This window comes from Prenolepis imparis, unplaced genomic scaffold (assembly GCF_030444845.1).
Source record: "Prenolepis imparis isolate NDT839.2.m4 unplaced genomic scaffold, iyPreImpa1.0 SCAF_8, whole genome shotgun sequence".
Lineage (NCBI taxonomy): Eukaryota > Metazoa > Arthropoda > Insecta > Hymenoptera > Formicidae > Prenolepis > Prenolepis imparis.
Window position 1 is genome coordinate 9,026,229 of NW_028141166.1, and position 22,812 is coordinate 9,049,040.

A 22,812-nucleotide genomic window follows, 5' to 3' on the forward strand; every position below is an offset into this window, starting at 1 on the left:
AAAGGGAGCGACCAAAAATTTGGTCGCAGAAAAAATAAATGTCGATCGACTAAGGGTGCCCATCAAGTCTATTGCGATCCTGTCATCGTCTCTCTCAGTCCATAGTCCAATCAGTCCAATGCATTCCAGCATGGGCTAAAGGCTAAATATATACATATGATCTGCTTCGTCATCGATTCTACTTTTATCCGAATTTTCGAAAGATTGTACGTGTGCTTTTATATAAATGTGTTGATTTTATATAAATAAAAATGCACACGTGAAATATAATGATTTACATTCAGATATTTATGGAATAATGCGTATAAATTTATCGACGTTCAAGTAATTATCGTGGCACAAGTTTTTTTTCGATGCCGAAATGTCAGATAATTCATCGACATATAAAAATGGTTTATCATGAATAAATATAAAATCATGTGATCTGTAATCTCATTGTACGATTGCGGCCAACAAAAAAATAAAATAGTAATTATGATAAATTTTCTAATATAAAGCATAACAAATATTTTAAATATTTTATGCAGCATTCAAAACTTTGTCAATTATATAATCTTTTTATAAAGTAATTTTAATCATTATATTTCTTGTTATCAAAGTTGATTACTATAAAAAGTTGTGTGTGTATCATTGCATATTATCAGAGACTTTGATTAAAGTGTTATATAATACATGTCAATAACAGTACTGCAAATTATATTGTATATAAAAATCTCACACAGAATTATATACTCATCTGACACAATAAACAAAAAAATTAGATTTTTTTAATCAAATAAATTTATATAAAAAATTAATTAATTGAAAAATTTAGATGAATTTAAGTCATTGTATATAATGAAGGATATATTCTATGAGCAGCATATACACACACAATTCATTGACTATAATATTCTTACATCTCTTCAGATGCAACCAAGTATCTCTTATTTTTTTAAAATAATTGTTTCCACATATTTTATATTCTACGATGGTATTGAAAGAAAAATTGTATATTGTTACTTATCTTAATACTATAAATATGAAGAGGATATTCCAAAAAAGGGAAATAGTATTCATTAAAAAATGTGGATGGTATTTTTTTTCTAAATGCGGTCTACCAGCCAGGTGTTGTGTTTGCTAAACGTCGCATACGCCTGGAAAAAAGAATAAGCGATTGAATGATATGTTTGCATTTATCATAAAATACCGAATTCTAATACTGAATTCTAATAAAATTATTACCGAGTATTTCGATCTTGATCGCGAATCTTCTTCTCCATTTCCGCATCTGTTAAAGTTTCCAAGAATGGTGCCCATTGATCAGCCTCTGACGGAGGTCTGAAAGGGACTTCCACGGTTGGAAGCGGTGCTTCGGAAAATGCGTACGTTCTCTGATGCCACGACAATTGTCCACGTACACTGAAATATACATAAATGTATAAAATATGAGAAAAGTATTCGAAATAATTAACATATTTCTTTCAATGTTAATTCTATATCTGATATGTCTGATATATTTTCGATAAAAATTAAATATTATATATTGTATAATAATTTAGATATATATAATATATTATAATATATATTATATATTATATCATAATTTAGATAATAGAATAAGCAGCTCACATTGTGCACGTATAACTACATGATATCATTTTACAAAAGACAAATACAATTATGTAATTGTAGAACGAGAAAACATTCATTATTTTACCTGTAAGCGATGGCGGTGACAAACTCTCCGCCGAGACCGAGTTCCGCGCAAAGTTTCATCGCAAATTTCTCTGGATTGTTCTCTTTTTCAGACATATCCCATTCTACTTGATCTACTAAAGATGTATTGCCTACATGTATGTTTAGCTTGATTATCACTCGTTGATCGCATTGATCTTCCAAAATTGTTTCCTGTGGGAATGCTTCTATTTGTTGTCTTATCGCTTGTGCAATTGCAGGGACAAATGTTAATGGATTTAAGTCCAAATCATCACATAGCACTTCAGCAAACTGTTCGGGTGTTATGAGACTTTCTGTGAAATAAAAAATATAATTTACCAAAGTTCTTTTTGTTATTGAATCTACAGATACATACCATTTTTATTCCAAGTAAAAGTGTCCCTTAGTTTTTGACCTTCAATTTCCATATCTAAACGAATCGGAACGAGCATTTCCTGTTGCGCTGCATTTTCTAAGTTTGCTGATGGATCTGTATCGTCGAAACTGTATCAGAAATAAAATGTGTGATGTTTATAATTGCTATGTGATATAGAATTTCATATTGTTTCATTTGTTTTGTTGTATAATTTCTTACCATAATGGAAATGTTCTAACTTTTTTATTGTGTACTCTGTTACGATTTATTGGCGTAGCTTGAGGAACTGCATCCAGGTGTGAACTGTTTGGTAAACTAGGCACCCATGCCATTGACTTTTTGGATTTACCTTCCCTGGGTGCTGGTGGTTCAGTTGAGTGGACAGACACAGCTTTGTACTTATCATCATTGCCCTCGATAATATCTTCTACTTCGCTGGCTCTCAATAGTGAGACGCTGGATGCCAGAACATGTTGACTTAATCCAAGCTCTACTAATTTTTTACGTTCGTCATTGGTTATGGATCTTCTAAACATGCCAGGATATCTTTTATACAAAGACCCGCGAAAAAGACGCAGGTAATTGCCGACTTCCGATCCAATGCAATAGTACTCTCCATTTTCTTCTACTTGGAAACTTATGGGTTTGTCTCCGTAGGTGCGTAAAGCCATTTTGACAATTCAATTATGCTGTAATTTTAACAAAATGAATCAAATAGAAACTCAATAGCACGATAAATTCAATAACAATAATTATAACGTAAAATAAAATTATACGATAAAATACAAAAGTATTAATGTAACTGGCATATTGAAAAATTATTGAGTTTGCAAAAATAATAATAAAGAGCATCAATTAGTATTCAATTGATTTATTATATTTATATTCTATTTTTTTTATTGTAAATGTGTGTAGAATTGATGTGTGAAATTTAATGTCCTTCTATTAAATATTTATATTACAATAGAACAAAATAATGTCGAATGCTATGTATTTTGATGTAATTATTTTTGATCAATTTTAGAACTTGCAAACATACTTAAACTCGCGCGGAAGAAAGGTAATTCCATCCACTCGCGTTCACAAACGTTTAAATCTTTTAAATAAATCTTTTCTGTCACATTTGTTTATATTTTCTGATATTTAGGCTAGATGAACGGCATTTCGTTATCGAAAATCAAGCCAATCGTCTTAGCCATTTTTGGCATAGACTAACAAATATATAAAGAAAGGATAATTACATTAAAATATGTTACTTGAAAGTGATTGGTGGATCAATTCTGATACACCAATCAAATACGAGCAGCAAAGCTCAACTATGGAGTCGGAGAAACATAAAAACCGAAAATATATATAAAAATATAGAGGACAAAAATATTTAGAAATGTAAACGAAAATATTTAACAGAAATTTTTTCCTTATTTTACAATTTATTTTTCTCATTATTTATACCAAACTATATAGCTCATATTTCTATCGAAGAGAAGTTCTCGCATCTGCGATGGTGGTGTAATGGTCAGCATAGTTGCCTTCCAAGCAGTTGATCCGGGTTCGATTCCCGGCCATCGCAGGGGTTTATTTTTGCCTTTTTATATATTGTTATTAATCTTTTATTATCCATTTTATTATATAATTTTTTTAACAGAATTAATTAAATTATTTTATTACAATGTAAAAATAAAGTATTAAAACAATTCACAAAATAAAAAAAAAGAAATTCCGATACCGGGAATCGAACCCGAGCCTCCTGGGTGAGAGCCAGGTATCCTAGCCACTAGACCATATCGGATTGTATATCCGAGTTGCTATAATCTGTGATGTCAGATAAACAACGTGAATTATAATAGATACAATTGTAAATCTGTGAAAAAATTATTATTTATCTCTATATAATAGAGACGAGAGATGTTAAATATTAATAGGTATATATATTACACATAGAACAAAATATATTTTATTTCATAAAATGCTTTATTTTATTCGACTCTTTTTATGCATTAGCATATATTTAAAGATATTATTCTAAACTCATATTCTACGAAAGCATTATAATATTGAAAAAAAAAACAATATCTTTCCCGTTATTTATTTCTGAGAATCCTAATTCTTAATTATATTTGTATTTGTATTCTTAATTATTTAAAACAACACAGTGGTATGAGATAATCTGATGAAATTGACGCTGACGAGTTGTCATGCAAATTTTATATCCTTTTTTTAAAAATCTTTTTGCAATGTCTAAATGTATGCATCTATTTTATTTTTAATATGTAGAATGTAACAAAATTGGATTGGTTTTGCGAGAGGAGCCTACAATCGAGCCTTTCTCCATTCAATCCAAGTATTACTACAATTCGAAGGGGAAGGCGGAGTGGTGGAAGGGGGAAGGCGGAGGGGTGGAAGGGGGAACGTTCTTGCGTTGCGATGACGTTTGACGTTTCGTTCGCCGAGTCAGAAAGTAATCTGTCGACGGATGGAACGCACGGAATCGGACCTTAAGAGACCGCATGGTGCTAGCGATGGCTGACGAAATAACGAGGGAGACGTTGCTGAATCGTGTGAAAGGACAGGGCGAGATAGTGCGACAATTAAAAGCTGCAAAGGCCGATAAAACGCAAGTACGCATACATCCTCCTTTTTTTTTTTCCCTCTTTTCCACGCAAAAATCTCGACGACGTTCCGTCATCGTGACAGATGTACCGCCTTTCTCTTTTTTGTCGTAAGGCTCTGCTTTGTGCTCTTTGTTACATTCTACAATCATATCCCCTTCACTCTCTTCTACGAAATACGACGTTCGATATCGTCGCATTCGAGAACGTTTCACTTGTTTTTATTCTGTACTACACGTTTTTACACTTGCTTTCTTTTCACGCTTACTTGGTTTATACTTTTCGTTCATGATTATTAGGTTTGTTGTTTCAGCTGCATTTCCTTTCATTTCGTTTTTCTTTTTCATACATCTATTCTATATACAAAGCAATTGATTAATTTCTTTTCGATTAAAAAAATTGCAAAAATGGAAACAGACTTATTCATGACAACAGACATGATGCAATAAGCCTCTTGCAATACAACATGCATTTTAATTAGTAGGATTATTAGGTGTAAAGAATAAATTATTTTCTTTATCTGTGTATTATCTAAATGTGTATTGGGTCCTTCTTTTGAGAGAGAGTCTCGTTTCTCAGGGATACAGAGAACAGTCTGATATAAATGTTCAGTTAGACAGCTTAAACAATGATTTTGCGGATGTCAGCTATGCGTGTGGCTGGTGCCCAACGTCTAAAGACACTGAATTATTCGGAAAGTTGTATGTCATTCTTAACGATGAGCTTGCAAGATGGCCTTATCTAAACAGATGGCACGTTAATATAAAAAGCTTCACTCAAGAAGAGCGTCTAGCATTTCCTGCTGCGGAAGCACCGCTGACTTCCCTGGCAGAAAAAATTGAGCGACTAAAGATTACTCGCTATATTACCAAAGATATGCTAGATAAAAAGGTGAGGCAGTCGGTTGCTTGCAAGCAGAGCTGCCATAAATTATAGCAACATTTGTAGCAAATCTGATTTCTCTAGCTAAAACATTGATGATTTCATGATTATTGAATGATATGATGGATATATTTTATAGAAAATTTCTTGTATTTTTAAAAGTTTCTACAAAATTTATGTTTTTTAAATATAATTCAAATAATCATCTCAAAAATGTGTCAACATTTATTCATTGAGAAAAAAAATGAAAAATAATGTTAGTTAAAGGCAATAATTAATGGCAACCCCTTGCTAGCTTGCTTACTGATATTATCTCTGCTGTTTGGACTAGTTTGATAAATCAACATTGAGGAGGCTTTTCTTCTCTTTCATTCTGGTTGCCTTCTAATTTCCTCATCCGTTCATGATGTTACGCCTGATATGCAACAATTCTTTCTCCGTCGTATGGAAATGCAATCGCAACATGCCGATGTCGACTACGCCACAGGTGGGACATTTTCGGCTATCGTACCCTGTCAAAACGAGAGCAATGTTATATTCCATATATTAATAGCGCATTTGTTTGTTTGTTCGTAGATAGCGGAGGAAGTCACCAAGTTATTGGATCTAAAAGCGCAGTTGGGGGAGGAGAATGGTTGCTCTCACAAACTCATCCTCAAAACGCCTAAAGGCACGAGGGATTATAATCCGGAGCAAATGGCATTGCGATTGGGAGTATTGGAAAAGATAATATCAGTATTCAAGCGTCACGGCGCAGAGACCATAGATACGCCTGTATTCGAGTTAAAGGTGAAAATTACTATCAACGATAATTATGATACTTTGATTATATTGGTATTGATCAATACTAACTTTATTTGTTGTTACGCAGGATGTCTTGACTGGTAAATACGGTGAAGATTCCAAGCTCATTTATGATTTGAAAGATCAAGGGGGCGAGATCCTCGCACTTAGATATGATTTAACAGTTCCTTTCGCGAGGTATCTGGCCATGAGCAAAATATCCTCCATTAAAAGGTATCATATTGCTAAGGTCTATCGAAGAGATAATCCAGCTACAACAAAAGGCAGATATAGAGAATTTTATCAGTGTGTAAGTATACATGTTAAAATAACACTTCACATATACTTACATGTATATTTAAATATTAATGTTAATCTCTTTTCTAGGATTTCGATATCGCCGGCCAGTACGATCCGATGTTAGCGGATGTAGAATGTATTCGGGTCGTGTCCGAAGCGTTGCAGATACTAGATCTGGGACCATACTTGATTAAATTGAATCACAGATCTTTGCTGGACGGCATCTTTGCTGCGTGTGGTGTTCCACAAAGCAAATTCCGCAGTATCTGTTCCGCCGTAGATAAATTGGATAAAAGTCCTTGGGAGGAAGTGAAGAAAGAAATGATAGAAGAGAAGGGATTGGACGAGCATATTGCCGATAAAGTTGGCAATTACGTCTCTCAATCTGGTGGAGTGGAACTGATAGTCGAATTGAGAAAGGACAAAGAATTAATGAGACAACCTGCTGCTGTGCAAGGCTTAGATTCCATGGAACTGTTGTTAAAGTATTGCGGTATCTACAAAATTCTGGACAAAATTAAATTTGATTTGAGTCTTGCGAGAGGACTCGATTACTACACTGGTGTTATTTACGAAGCTATATTGTGTGGTATGTATATATGTAAAATACGATATACAAAAAAGTTATTTAAAAAGAGATTTAGATGTATATATAAAATCTATATAAATATCTTTTTGTATTATGTAAAATATTTGTATATCGCAAAATAGTACATTTCTGATAAAATATTAATAACACTCAATATAATTTTTCTCGTAGGAGATGACATTGGCGTAGGTAGTATAGCGGGCGGCGGTCGTTACGATAATTTAGTAGGAATGTTCGACAGTAAGAATAAAAATGTATCTTGCGTCGGTGTGTCCCTGGGCGTGGAGCGGATATTCAGCGTTTTGGAGGCGAGATTGGCTAACAAAGGTCTAAAAACGCGCACAACCGAAATCGAAGTGTTTGTGGCGAGCGCACAGAAAAATTTACACGAGGAAAGAATGAAGATACTAGTGGATTTGTGGGAAGCCGGAGTGAAAGCGGAGCAATCCTACAAGAAGAACGCGAAGCTCTTGGCTCAGTTACAGCATTGCGAGGAAAACAGGATTCCATTGGCAATAATCATCGGAGAAAGTGAACTAGCGAAGGGCGAAGTTACATTGAGAGTCGTCTCAATGCGAGAAGAAATTCGCGTATCACGTAATAATCTCGTCGAAGAAATACGAAAGCTGTTAAAAACATTATAGTAATGTTTAAATTTCTTCGTATACGTGTTTCTTACTATCGGGAGGAGAAATCAACATCAGTACAACAAAATATTTATGTTGCATTTTAGTTTTATTTCACGCAACTCGCACACTGGTAAAAGTTTATTTATTAGATTTCATGGAAATCTGTGTATATTATTTTACATGACGGATCGTTACCTCGTCGAGTGATAAGCTCCTTGTCCGATATAGATGCTAATTGTGAAACCGTACAATAAGTGAATGCATGAGAAAGTGTGATCACGTGAATGTCACATGAACAATTTCTGCATGAATAATCTTTCAACCGAATTTTTCCGGATTTTATGATAATAAATCATAATTCATAGCTCTTTCGAGCTATCGCCTGAAAAACCAAATATATCTTTATAATTTATTCTGCAAAAACTTGTCAATAAAACGTTACGCATTTCATAAAACATGCCGCGCGTTCCTATCTTTATTACATTCAAAAACATTAATTTCAAGATTTAGTGAAATAAATATGATTGCGAGTGACTGTGATAAATGTGCAGGTCACAAGACCATACTGACAATGTTTGAATTGCAATACGAGATATTAATTCGATCATTCAATATAACATAAATTTTAACAGATTCCAGATTCAATGAGAAACATTTTTTTCTAATTAGTGATGCATTTATATAGTATTTTCTTGTAATAATTTATTTTTTTTTTTTTTTTATATTGAAAATGTGCTATATATTCATGATATCACAGAGTCTTCGATATTTTGCAGAGTTTAAAAGTTTAAATTAATAATTTACATATAATAAATTAATTTATTTCTAATAATTATCATTAATATTATCTCTAGTGTTTCATAAAATGTATATCTCTTCATTTCTCTAAAAAAATTAATTTGATTAGTCTTTAAAAGAATTAGATATCTTACATCTTACACCATGCACGATAAAGTTAATCTCTTTTTCTTCGAAAAATTATCTTTATAAAGTTGCAACTTTTTCAAAAGTTACAACTTTGCCCATTAATCGATACGTCAATATAAAATACGTCAGTATAAAATTGTCTTTTGTGCACAATTCTTTCATGTTTTATATATTAAATTATTTCAAGACGAAACACGAATTTGTTAAGTGCTATAATAGAAAGTTGTCAAAAATTAACAAAATAATATCATTTCTTGGACACGTAATATGGAGTCAATCTTAAAAATATTAATTATGTCTATAAATATTACTTATGTGTCTTATTGTTAGATTATTAGTGCTATAATACTTTCAATAAAATTGACTCTAAATTTCTTTACTTTTAATTTTTAGATTCTCCACATCCGATTACTCCTTTTTCATTTCTCTTAAGGTTTTTCAATTTTAATTTCAGTCAAGTCTGCCTCTTCCGTTTGACCAGATCTTGTTATAACTCTGTATTGCTCGAAAGGATTGATCGCGGGCTTCTCTATCGTCGCTTGTAGCACTGGTTTGTAAAAATCTATCAACACACTAGGCTTCTCCTTTCTTGACTCTGTAAAATTTTCACTATTCATCGAAAACTTCACTTCTTGTGGCTCATCCGAATTATCAATTATACACATATGCATATCATTCTGTTTTTCCATTTGAAGTGAAGCGGCCTCTTCGATGTCCATTTCCTGCATTTCTCTTTGAACTGTCTTATCCAGTTCGTCGCTTATCAATTTCTTATCAGAAGATCTCGATTTGTAAATCGGTTCGTAAACTGATGTAAAATTGCTATTTCCTTGAGAATATCTCCCATCTTCAAGTATGTTTGAAATTCTGGATTCATTTAACCCCGCGGATGACTCATCGGAAATTCTGACGGAGAAAGATTTAATTGGCGAAATTTGTTCATTCAAATTTTCAGGAGCAATCGTAGAATCTTGAAGTTTATTTCTCAAAGTCATATTCATCTCCTCTGCCGGTGACATGATTGTCACCGTCTTCTGATTCGGATTGCTCAATTTGCTAACATCTACAAACTTGTTGGCGGTGTCCATGGCAAGAGGACTCGGAGGATTAGTGCCTTTCTCGCGTCTGTCGGAATAAACATCGCTAAGGCTGAACGCCCTAACGCGACGACGCAAATTCATTTGACTAATTTGCCGCTGGAGCATACCTGCTTTCCATCTCGGCAATGGTTTCGGGGTATGTAATGGCGTAGATATGTTCGTTGCACTCGGTTGCGTGCTAAGTTGAGCGGGTCTTATGGAGAAACGTCGATTATCGGACGGCTGTTTGATCGGCGACGAAAATCCTGGTGGTCCCTCCATGTTTACAAGCGGTTCCTTCGGTGATACGGAAATGAAGGGTTCCGTTGAGATATAAGGTTCTTGGAGGTTTCGATTGTCCATTCTCTGAGAAAGTCGTAGCTGAAAAAATTTGCATCTTATTAAAGTTTGTGCGTTTATTTTTACGTAAAAATTAAATATATAATTATAAAATTTTCAAAACTTATGTTTTAAGATATATTTTATAGAAACTTAAAGGCATAAACTTACTGATGATCGTGGTGATGCATAATCAGGTGGCGTGAGAGAACTTCCTGGGATCTTTACCGGTCTCAAAGAGAATCTCCTAGGCTTCACGATACTGCTTTCTTTCCTAATGTAAGACGTAGGTGTGGTAGAGCCGGAATAACTATTCTCAGCCGTTTTGAGAGAAACTCTTCTACTAGATTGATACGATTGCGTTTCCGTGACAGTATTTTGATTACTCTGAGTTGCTAAATCTGAACCGGCCGTGTTCGGTGAAAACAAGGTGAACAGACTGGGTAATTTTGGCGGACTTAGACAGGCTGTTCCTAATTTTCTCTTGGGTTTGACAGCGCATTCGTCGGGGACCGTTCCTACTCTTGCATGAAGAGCAGTCAATGCTCTAAGGAAATCTGCCAAACTCGTTTCTTCCAACAAACTGTTGTTTTCTAAATAATTTGATAGGTTGCCGCCAGTATGTGTAAAGTAATTCGGCGTTTTTGATATCGAATCGCGTCTCTCATCTAAATATGAAGATAATGGACCGATCGGACCAATCGAATTATTCTGCTGATTGTTGTCGTTCATTCTTTCAACGACTTTCTCTGCATTAGAACCGACATTCGATGACCTTTTGTTCATAAACTTCCATCTGGGGAAGAATTTTTTGGGCGCGGTAATTGGCAAAGCAAATGACGGGAATTTCTTGTATGGCTTGTTATTATTATTCGAAGGTAGCGAGGAAACTGCGTCGCGTGCCTTCATCAGTTCCTGCAGTTTCGTCGAGGCTGCTGGACCGGACCAAGTCCATTCAGTGTTCTGATGAACAAAATCGTCTTTCGTATAGTCTTTAGCATAAAGTCGCACTTCACTAGTTGCTCTAGATCGAGGTTTAGCGAACGGAAATCTTTCGCCGCCGATTGTCCATTGAGCAACGTTGTTGGTCAAGCCCTGATCAACTGGTTTGCTCTGCTGCATCTCGTTCTCCTTTTGCGTGTCGGTCTGTTTTAATTGATCCTCAGTCTGATCCCAGTCGAAATCATCCCGTGGAGGGATGTAACCGAGAATATTTACTAAACGTGCTAATAATTCCGCTGGTTGCACTATGGCGTGTGTGGCAAATGTCGCATTCTTGTCTATTCTTTGAAGATCTGTCTCGGATACCACGCGTGCCAGTTGAACCTGTACGAATAAATTATTTAAGATATAGTATTTAAAAAGACATTATAATATATAAGTCTAAAGTATATAATACAAAAATATGTTATGGACGAAAAAATACGTTGTGTTTAGAAAAATATTTAGAAAATTAATCGCATACCGCTGGTACTACTTCGCTGTTAGCTCGTCGTCGTGGATGTGGTATACAGTTGTCCACATATCCACCAATCGTCAAATTTCGGAGATCTGGAAAGCTGTTGCTGCGTGAGAATTTCGTTGGAGGTACTTCATAATCGAACTCGTCAACATATACTCTCTGATAAGAAAAATAACAGCGTTGAAAGTAATCAATATTTTAAATAAAACTATTAGGTATAATTAAAAAAAAGTGTACTTAATGAGTAGTAGTAATATTCATTCTTATCTCTCAAACATCTATTTTATCATAGATTTAAAAAAGAATTTCATAAGTTTATGAAGAAACCGAGTTTATAAAGGAACATATCTATTTAGAAAGAATATAAAATAAAGAAAAAATAAGAATATTTTTAAGAGGAAACGTGTACAAGTGAAAACATCTTTGCGACAAACGAAAATATATATGCTGTTGCTTAAGAATATCTGATCAGAGCCAACGAGGTCACTTACTTTGACCTTAGAGAGCTGTAACTCGTTGAAAACGCGGCGCAGGTAGTTGACCTCTTTGTTAAACTCGTTCCAAATCTTGCTCTGTGTGTGCTTGAGATTCATCGCTAGTTTATGTTCGAGCCTCGTGATCTTTTTGCTGCGCATACCGCGAGCGATGAACGTCATTATCATGACGATGTAGCCCAGCCCGAAAAAGATCCAGAAAATCAAGAATATCTTATACATAATGAAGAATGGACCGCTCCCCTTCGTATGGTCCTGACCTACGAAATTTAAGCAGAGTTGAGAGTAGTGAAATATCTCCTCTCCATTCATCTTTTATTCCTCGAAACAAAAAAAAGTGTGTAGTTTATTTTAATTTGTTCAATTAATTTTTATTAGATTTTTAATTTCACAAAAGATTATTAAATTAAAAAATATTGGCTTTGAATAATTTTGATTTGAATCGTGAATATATATATATTCTAATTATATATTTCATATAAATATTATATTCTGATTTTTGTATTTTATATTTTATTATTAATATTATTACTATATAAATCAACAACTATATTTTTTTATTTATGGCGGGCTTATTTAGAACTACTTACATATTAAGATCTGTTTCCCACGTGAGCATGTATAACGATTGAAAACATTTATCTTTTAAGGAGGAACAGGCAAGTTTATAGATTATATCTTATATCGATTGATACATGTGATAAGAAAAAAAGAGAGAGAAATAGAGATTACAAGTATATACTGTATCAATACTGTTAATCAAAAAAACTGACAAAATTTATCAAAAGTTATATTCTCAAGTGCGGCCCGGTATCATTAAATCAAACCAAATCAAATCGATGTTTATAATTCAGAATTTTATATTACTTGTCATTGAGAATAAATGTTTCGTATAATGTAATAAATCTATATCTCTCTAATCTCTTATCAAAAATAAATTAAACATTAATTTTAATTTCTTAGAATTTCAGAATATCTAACTTCACATTTTTTAAATATTTTTCTCGTTCTTTCTCTCTCTCTTTCTGTTGTATACAGGCATATAAAATAGGATGATGGAATATTTCTTTAATCACAAAAAATATTAATCTCATTGAATATCTATATTTTTGTCGTTATATGCTATATAGTTTGGACACATATTATATGAATGATATGACTATGTAAACTATATACCATTCATAAAACGTAAAGTAAACATTACATTTCTGAGAAGTGTCTTAAGAGCAATTCTGCAATTCACGAGATTAAAAACAAAATCTTGGTATTGATAATAGATTAATCACATTCCGCGCATGTCCGGGAAATGATAAGATAGAATAATTACCCGCCACGAGATCGCCAAAACCGATGGTCGTGAGCGTGACGAAGGCGTAATAAACTGATTGATCATAGGTCCAGCCCTCATAATATGAGAACAGGAACGCCGGGAAGAAGATGAACATGACGAAGCCGGGTGTCAGGTACATGAGAATTTGCGCGGCCAGGCCCACTTTGCGCGTCTCAAACGGCATCGGTTTCTTAGAGGAGTAATCAGATGACGACTGGCCATGCTTGTAGGACTTGTACTTTTGATGAGCCTTGATAAACACATGGCCGAAAAACTCTCCCAACTGTGTTAGCAGAATCCCGTTTATCGGGATGCCCACTAGACCGTAGAAGATCATCAGGATGCGGCTGAGCGTATGTGTGGGTGCCAGATTACCATACCCTGCGTAGTAAATTATAAACTTACAATTTCGAAAGAATAAAGAATATAAAATAATAGCAAACAAGAAGAGATGAAAAAGAAAAGATATTTTTAAAAATCGCAATTCAAGAAATAAAAAAAAAATTGCGCGTAATAAAATTACACATATCTTAATTTAAAAGGATAATTTAGACAACACAATCATTTAAAAGATGTTTATTTTTTAATTAACACATTTAAAAAATGTTTCAATTTTTCAAATATTTTTCTCTTTTAAGAAATGTCTTTTAGAAACATCTTTTAAATCTTTGCGTGGCTTGAAAATATTATATATGTTAATTAATGTAAACAATAGATTTTGTAATTGCAAATGTATAACTGATTTCAAAGAAAGAATGGCCAAGTCTATATTCATCCATACTTTAGATAAAAAAAAGTCGATTTTCAATACGTCCACATATTTAAAGTCAAGATTAAGAAATTTAGATTTGCGTTACATATTTAATCTCTTTGACCGATATGTACCGATAGTGCTAACGACCGTATAAGCGAAGTAGAAGCTATTGTAGAAATCCCATTGATGATGATCTTCGTCGGCTTCGTCCTCCGTATAATTTACTGATTTGCCGCAGTATTCGCTGAGTTTCTTGAAAATATAATTCTGGTCAGTACTGGGTATGTAATGTTTTCGAAGTAAATCTGAAAAGAAAATTACGTGTGTTTAATAAGTAAATTCATCATTGGATGATCTTAAAATCTTCGCGTTCGCTGAAAGCTAATCCCTCTTTCGCCATCCTTTTTGAAGTCTCTTAACGAAGTCTTTTTCGAGACAATTATTGTTACACGCGCTATCTTATCAGCTGATATTTGTCGTTTTATATTGCCCGTTTGTACAAATCTTGCCTGGACCTTTCGCGCATGCAAATGCAATCGAAATGCAAATGTCGCTGCATCAAGGCTAATAGAACATGTATATAAGCGCATAACATATTTTTGTTATTATAGAGAAAAAAAAAAGTAATTTTGTAGACATGTCTGTGTTCCATTCATAAAATACACACAAATACAGAGATGAGGAAGGGCAAACATTATGAAAACGGATATCGCCGTTTTCGGTTCAAATGCGACGATTTTGACGGGAGCGGTCAATGAGATGACAATTCGTAACCAATCGATCCTCCTGATGACACTGACACTGGCCGTCAACTCAAACGACCATTCTTTAGCGCGCGACATTGTGATCATCGATAGCTATTTGAATAATGCTCTTTTTGCGTTAACAATGATACCGGACACAGTCATGCATACAAAGCCGAATGACGTCGAACAGTCGTGATTTTCCGGCTATTTATGAAATTGTATTAGTTACAAAAGATTCCACGTGTTTTCCATTATTAATTACTTTTAAATTAAGCGATTCATAAAGTTTAATTCTTTCAAGAATCCAATAACTTAAGAACTTTTGAAAGGATTTAATTTTGCACAAGTACAAATTTTATATAAGTTTTGAAAATTGTGATTTCAGAATATAATTGACTATTTATGTATAAGATCCTATTATTATGATTGAATATTTATAAGATAATCATTTTTATTACTTTTGATTTTTATCAAATCTGATATCCGAAATTTTGAGAAATATGAAAAACAATATGCTAAAAAGAATATAAAGATTATCGTTGCTCCGATATATTTAAGCTTCTTACTTTAGAAACAATTGAATTAAATTGAACGGAATTTTGTTTCTCTCGTGTCTATATATAATAAAATTTACAATAAAATTTAAAAAGCGACAGAAAATCGTCACATTAATCAAGGTTGTATCGGTGCAACTTTGATCAATGACAACTGTCTTGCTTTAAGACGCTAGATGCATAAGATATTTCGTTAATGTAAGTATAAATGCATATCGGAAGTTTCAAATGTTTTATACGCCAAACTCGTCTTCTATGACCATGTGGTCTAAGCATTATTTGCAAAGTGATCGCGCTTAATAATCAGCTGATTGATGGCGAGTACGTTAGACAAGTATTTACAATAACGATTCGATATCTTTATTATTGACTCGATATCTTATTTAGATTGTAACTGTGTACTTAAAAATCTCAAGAATATTTTTCCATTTGAATGAGAGAAGCTTGTCAATTATAATAATTTTCAGAAATCAGGATGCTATTTTATTTCCGCTATTAGTCATAAATAATAATGGAGCATAACACAATTATAAAACGTACGTAATTAAATGTATTTCGCGAACCTAAAATTTATTTCTCTTTAACTAAGATGTCAAGGTAATTCACATTCGTCACTAGTTTAAAATTTTTAACATTAAATATTTCTGCAAGTCCTTGAATTATTAAAATTATAAGAGAAAACTTGTCAATCTATTAACTTTACATTGATTTCTGAAATTATCTATTGCAAACTCTATTCAAAGTTAAATAAAGGCAAAATTTTATTTGCTTAATTTTCAAGAAATCTTCCTTATTTCTCACAATCATATAAATTATTAAAATAATAATCACGCAACATTTTCGTTAAAGAGAAATTGATCTTCAATCGATTGGAAAATGTAATGTATCTCGCTAAACCGATTCGAATTATATTGATTTGCGGTATCTATCAGAATAATACATCAATGCAATTTTGCTAATAAATGTGCAGAAATAATGAATTCTCAATGGATTAAAAACGGCGCGATCTTCGTGCGAGATAACATACAGGAACAGTGATTGTTATTATCGTTCTTACTGTTAATCTCTTGGCGTTCATCTTTAGCCTTCTTGATCTTCTCGATCTCAAAGCGACTTTCGATGTGATAGAAGATGGAGGCGCCAAACAGTAGGTATGTAAGGAATAACATCAGCAGGGCCAACCATTGCTTCTTGGACATTCTCGAATGCTTCGACGAAATATATTAAATATCTAGTGTGAATCAAATAATCAACAAGGGGATGACGATTCATCAGATCAAGTAATCATGATGTCTCCGTCGAAGCGGCGGAGTCACGGGTACGTATTCTTGACATAGTTTCCGGTGGGGGAAAGCGGGGAGGTAACGCTAACACCACTTGCACTACAAGTGTCACAAGCGCACTAGGTTCTCCCGCGAAGAGCGACTCTCTTTTACGGTTTCTCGTACCGATCGTCGTATCGATTACCACGAACTGTCACGAGGGCAATGTTATCACACTGCGATCCGATATCTTCGATCCATAAGAGATCTTCCTGTCGATCTAGACATTGTGCCGTAGCTGCAACTCGCCGTCAAATATCCGGCAACTCTGTGATCAAAAAATTGAATGAGTTTGCTTGTGACACATATAATTGAAAAAATGAGCAAATATTTAAATTTATGCACGTGTAAAAAAATATTACAGTCACAATATTAATTTAATTTATATCAATAGTGTGTTAAAACAAATGTTACACAAAAAATAATTAATGCACATATGAAAATAGATAAACGTCTTTTCACCCTCTAAAGTGAAATATAAAATACATCAGCTCTATAAAAATTCGTAATGACTAATTGAGCAAGTTTCTAATTATTGCATGACGAACGATTTAAAAGCCTAGGAGAGGAACATAAAATCCACATTTACCCGAAATAAAATTTCTATCCGGCGCACCTTCGACGTTGAGCTACCAAAACCCTTTCTTCGGCAATGTCTGGTTGTGCAATGCGTTCGGTCTCTACCAGTGAACATCATATATCCCACCGACCTGCCTGTCGATCGTGGATCGTAACAGCGATCCACGTGGATCGTAATAGCGATCGATTTTTGCATTCGCGAGGATAATTTACGGCGTGAAAAAACACCGAGCGCGTGCCTCTTTCTCAAGTTTACATCTCCCATCTGGTCTCGTGCCGGTTTAAGCGCATCGCTTATGAATTTTCATAAGCGCATAATTCGCATAAGCTCGAAATAATAACAAAGTATTTTAGAATTGGCGGAAAGTCATATGAGATCATATGAGAGAATTGCTTATTGTAAGATTGACAGTTATTTTTTTGTTTAACGAAATAAAACCATCGAATATCAACATTCATAGGTCTTCTAGCTAAGAATCGAATAAAAAAGCTTGCTAAATTAAATTAATTAAAATTATTGTAGCGAGACAAGCGTACATCCACTTCAAGTTGAAGGCGGAATTGATGTTTCGCAACAATTTAAAACATGGAACGAGAAATTGACGAATAATATAATGAAAGAAAAAATGCGACGATAGTCGAACAATCAATTTGTCTTGATCCTTTTATGTTATAGTGTTATAACATGATCCATAAATACAGTTTATGACGCGCGAGGACATAACGCGCGAGGACATGCCTCGACTGCAATGTCTTAACAAGTCGATCACTATTTGCTAATAATGTCAATGTGGACATCGCTTATTTGTACTCGCACGAGAAAATTCACATTCGTTGCGAGCAGAGGTCAGGGGCTCTCGCAACGAAGAAACTTCATAATTCGGGCCCCTTTCGCATGAAGATACCGTAAAGATTTGACATTTCAAAGCCAAATTTCACCTGGAAATATTAAGAAATATATTAAAAAATAAATAAATATTTTTCGCAAAAATATATTCTCTTTTAACGAATTCATCCCTTGCATTTTGCTGCGTTTGAAAATTTATAAATTATTGGGCCCCTTTGTCTTCTACCCGCAATAACAGAATAATACGTCAAACATCGTGAGCCTTCGGCGACGTTAACAACTATACATCACGCTACTATCGATCATCTAATTGATGAGATAAATTTGCGGACGCGTTTCATGCACGTATGTTCCTTTATTCGCGAAATAGCACAAATGACGACCAGTTATCACACTATTCTTTCCTCGAATGCAATTTGTTGGTACATTATACTTATTTGTACGTTTAATTAAGATGAAAAATATGATTCGCTATAAAATGTAATTACTCTCTAATTAGCAAGTTGTCAAAGCAAAATTGTAACAATTTGTTTCATATTACTTTTTATTTAATAAAATAATTTCGCAATAATTTTTAATAAAACGATTTTATAATTTGAAAAACGCAGAAGAATGCAGCAAAATGTAAATTCGAAGAGCCAAGGGTGTAAACTTGTAAATGCATATTTTTAGAATAAATTAAACAAATATAAAGAAACGAACGCAAACAAATATTTAATATAATATTCGTTGTATATAGAACTTTTTTAACATGAATTTATTGCCTTGCTACATACATTGCTCTTGAGTAATTGTATTACTTTAAGAGCTTTATTGTTTGGATTTTGTCATTATATTCTAATTTAAAGCTATTATAAAAGAGCTACTACGTCGAAACATTTTGAACCCATTTGCCTTTAATTCTCAGATGTAGAGACCTTATTTGGTAACAAAACTACAATACTATCGCATCTCATCGTAATTCGGAAATAAATATGAATCTTACGCGGAGTCTCTATAATTTTAAAGCATAAACGACACACTTTGATGCGAACAGGTTGATAATGAATCATTAAATGATTAGTTGAACAGACGAGGCTTTACGACGGCGTTTTAACTCGAATAATTTTATGGTTGTTAACGGCCACTTAACAACTGTTATTATCTTCTATTTACTGCACACGTCGTGTCGGTCACGGCTGCGGTTAAAATATGCCGATACTAATGCGCATGTGGTAATTAGTTAACAATTAATGTGTAAAATAGTTGTCGAGAAGTTTGTCGAGAAGAAATATAAAGTATTAATCACGTGCCTTTTACCTATCGCATAATCGAATAAACTGTAATAATTTTATATTTTAGAAAAAGATCGAATGTATTTATCGAAAATTATACTTATAATTATAATTATAATTACATTATTAAACGATAATGTCAGTTATTATAGTTAAATTAATTAATATTGTCACTTAACATCACTTTAAATAGAAATTATGAATTTGTACTTATTAAAAAGAATAGTTTCCTTTATGCATAAATTATGAAAAAGATAAATTGTTGATAAATTTTATTAATGTCCGTAAAAATGAAAAATATTTAAAATTAAATTTTCATTATTAAATTATTATATAAAAAAAATTATTATATAAAAAAAATTAAATAAAAAAAACTTCAATGCTGCTATCAATTTTAAAAGCCTGTTTAAAAGCCTGTTTAAAAGTAGACTTTTGTGACGTTTTAAATAATGTCTGACGTCCAAAAATAACGTTCGTTTCTTTATATTCAGATGAACAATATTACAAAGATAATATGTATTCTTCAATAAATCATGCTATTTTTGCATATTAATTAACACAAAAAACACATGTCCAATATAAATCATCTAAATCAATCGAAAAATGTGAAACAGTAAACATCGCAAGATAGCATTACGCAATAATAATCGTAGTTATATAGCAGTAATCGAATTATTAACAGTGATCGTAATTACTGGCTAAGAGAATTGATAGGTTCTTTTCTGTTTTAACACTTCAACGATAACGTTAAGATTGATACTGATATGTTATCAATTATTTTTTCACATTTCTTGAATTTTCCATTAATCGATACTCGGCTACCGGATTTAATAATCTTTAAACATACTCTCGGTTACTTTCTATAAATTTTTTTTGTGAAAGTGTAAGTCTACATCAGAAACTATGTTATTGCCAAATTTAATATTATTTTATTTTGATTCAATATAAGATATAGATATATGTTGAATTTATTATAGAATCGAATAATTTTTTAATTTATGCTATATTTAAAAAGTTATGCATTTTAATAAAAAATTATATATTAATGTATATAAATATATCTATATACATAAATTATGTAATATTAAATCAATTCAATTTTATTAATATAATAATGCGAATAATCATAAAAGATGAAATTATATAATCTATTTAGAACGTGTTTAATTGATAAATGTTATTGTAATATCAATCTATTAACGGAAGTAATATTTTTCGTCTAAATTTGCTACTATCAATATAATAATAATTTTCACAAGAATAAAAGATTAACTTATGTGATATCATTGATATCGAAATTCAAATGAATACACGTAAATTTTTAAAATTCGATAACGTGTAAGTATATAAAAATTAAAGAAAATATTCAATATATATCAACAATTAGAAGTAAAATATTACTTCTTCTTTATCTTTAAATCAGCTTGTTTAATCACTTGATACTCACTTGTCTTGTCCATTGTATTGTTTAAACTTGTTCCACATATTTGCATTAAGTCGACTAGCTGCATTTTATAAGTTTCGCAACCGGGAAATTTTGAATTATTTTTACGCGATAACGTAAAATTGTATGCACAGAACATTGGTTATTGGCGTAGTCATCAAAAATTTAAATGTTATTTGTGGGATTAACGGATCAACACAGTCGAGTACTTGGCCGAATGGAGACTATCCGTAATCAGGAGCAGCACTATACGAAACATCGTGGGATGGTGGGAGAATCGAAAGCAGGTTCTGTAATGTTCATCAAAATTATCTTTTAACAGTTAAATGCACTATAAAAATATAAAAAATAAAGAAAATATTTTCAATATAAATTCAAAAACAGATTTTTAAATATAATTATTAATAACTTATTTAAAGAATATAAAGGAGAGAATAGAGAAGTTAGAAGAGAGTATAAAGAAAGGAAAAGAAGAGATGAATAGAGACTACAAAAAATTGCTTTAATTTGTTTTTTAATAAAAGATCAACTATTTTTCAATTGTTGAAGTGTATCTGAGTTATTTGCTACTTTACGTGATTTGTTTCTTTTGCTGTGTTAATGAATCTGTTTAATCAGCACAATCAAACACAAATAATATATTTCTTTTTAACCATGAGAATTCGATTAGAGAGAAATATAAATTGTATTTGAAGAATGTAATATATAAGTAATCTATCATTATTGTAATATAGCTTCTGAATTTAGATAATTTTCTCAATTTAACTTTATATATATTTTTCTCGAAATTTAAATCACTGAACTTTTTATTTCTATTAGACTCATTCAAATTTTATACAAATATATTTGGAATTAATATATTTAAGAAAAGCAATTTTTAATTCCAAAAAAATGGTATATATATATATATGTATATATATATATATATATACACATATATACATATACACACACACACACACACACACACGATACAAAACATAATACATATATTATTTTTGATATTTTTAGAGAACATTTGTGCATTATATAAATATATATTATATAAATATTATATCTATTGTTAATATGTCATCACATATCTCTGCTTCAATTTGTATTGTGTGGCTTTGTATTATCTTATAAAATAATAATATAATAAAGTTGAGTTTCTCTGTACATTTGGTGTTAATTAAAAATAGATAATATGAAAAATACAAGTTTAATTCAATTGTATATAGTCTAATTATAAGACTGTTAAAAACATTTAGGATATCATAAAAATATATACATTGTTCGACAACAATAGATATAATAATATATAATATATACTTTTTTGTTCACATTTTCAAATAAGGCACTGCCTTCAAAAACATAATGTATAAATATTGATCTTCTCTATATATTTTCCTCAATGATCTTACCTTACTTATATCTTTAAAGTATGAACCAATATAATGCTGAGATTATTAAATTCGACGCATAAATGAGAAATACCACATTTCCTTAAAATCCCTTTCAGCATATTTGTCGCATCAAACTTTGAAATCCATCGAAATCATCCATCGAAATCAATCTTTACTTAAGTTATAATGACTGTTAAAACAATTTATATATATATCATAATATATTAACTATTACATATTCATTACAAAATGCTTGACACTATCTATATTTATCTTATATTTTTGTTTAGTGATTAATAAAACTCATATGAACTCATATGAGAAAATGAAATTTGAGCTTGCAGCTATTATCACATTGTTTATACGGTCGAACCGTTTGAAACTATTTATTTATTTGTATTTGCTTATTT

At 32.1% G+C, this 22,812-nt stretch overlaps 3 protein-coding genes and 2 non-coding genes across 7 annotated transcripts; 2 read left to right on the top strand and 3 right to left on the bottom strand.

Annotated features, from left to right (window-relative positions):
* Positions 1 to 652: 652 nt before the first annotated feature.
* On the bottom strand, positions 653 to 3,272 carry Snr1 (SWI/SNF related, matrix associated, actin dependent regulator of chromatin, subfamily b, member 1). The gene is made up of 6 exons (XM_083045017.1): positions 3,114 to 3,272; positions 2,294 to 2,763; positions 2,075 to 2,202; positions 1,700 to 2,012; positions 1,225 to 1,401; positions 653 to 1,136 (listed from the first exon to the last, which is right to left on the bottom strand). Exons 2-6 carry the CDS (start codon positions 2,743 to 2,745, stop codon positions 1,097 to 1,099), a joined length of 1,110 nt encoding a protein of 369 aa, XP_082901143.1. The 5' UTR covers positions 2,746 to 2,763; positions 3,114 to 3,272; the 3' UTR covers positions 653 to 1,096.
* Positions 3,273 to 3,572: 300 nt separating this feature from the next.
* On the top strand, positions 3,573 to 3,644 carry Trnag-ucc (transfer RNA glycine (anticodon UCC)). The gene has a single exon. It is a non-coding gene; the product is annotated as a tRNA-Gly (tRNA).
* Positions 3,645 to 3,791: 147 nt separating this feature from the next.
* Positions 3,792 to 3,863, bottom strand: Trnae-cuc (transfer RNA glutamic acid (anticodon CUC)). The gene has a single exon. It is a non-coding gene; the product is annotated as a tRNA-Glu (tRNA).
* A 632-nt stretch (positions 3,864 to 4,495) lies between these two features.
* Positions 4,496 to 8,302, top strand: Hisrs (histidine--tRNA ligase). 2 transcript variants are annotated; one of them, XM_083044441.1, is made up of 6 exons: positions 4,496 to 4,692; positions 5,263 to 5,574; positions 6,142 to 6,354; positions 6,437 to 6,658; positions 6,736 to 7,237; positions 7,409 to 8,302. In XM_083044441.1, the coding sequence occupies exons 1-6, from the start codon at positions 4,582 to 4,584 to the stop codon at positions 7,879 to 7,881; spliced, it is 1,833 nt and encodes a 610-aa protein (XP_082900567.1). In that variant the 5' UTR covers positions 4,496 to 4,581; the 3' UTR covers positions 7,882 to 8,302. The 2 variants fall into 2 exon arrangements, with proteins under 2 accessions (XP_082900567.1, XP_082900568.1); XM_083044442.1 differs by lacking the exon at positions 5,263 to 5,574 and having other exon boundaries at positions 4,500 to 4,692; positions 7,409 to 8,271.
* Positions 8,112 to 22,560, bottom strand: Ork1 (open rectifier K[+] channel 1). 2 transcript variants are annotated; one of them, XM_083044438.1, is made up of 11 exons: positions 22,421 to 22,560; positions 21,021 to 21,307; positions 17,463 to 18,391; positions 16,609 to 17,141; positions 14,383 to 14,556; positions 13,495 to 13,878; positions 12,165 to 12,427; positions 11,677 to 11,832; positions 10,383 to 11,537; positions 9,174 to 10,253; positions 8,112 to 8,248 (listed from the first exon to the last, which is right to left on the bottom strand). In XM_083044438.1, exons 4-10 carry the CDS (start codon positions 16,748 to 16,750, stop codon positions 9,222 to 9,224), a joined length of 3,306 nt encoding a protein of 1,101 aa, XP_082900564.1. In that variant the 5' UTR covers positions 16,751 to 17,141; positions 17,463 to 18,391; positions 21,021 to 21,307; positions 22,421 to 22,560; the 3' UTR covers positions 8,112 to 8,248; positions 9,174 to 9,221. The 2 variants fall into 2 exon arrangements, with proteins under 2 accessions (XP_082900564.1, XP_082900563.1); XM_083044437.1 differs by lacking the exon at positions 8,112 to 8,248 and adding an exon at positions 8,780 to 9,003.
* Between the last annotated feature and the right edge of the window lie 252 nt (positions 22,561 to 22,812).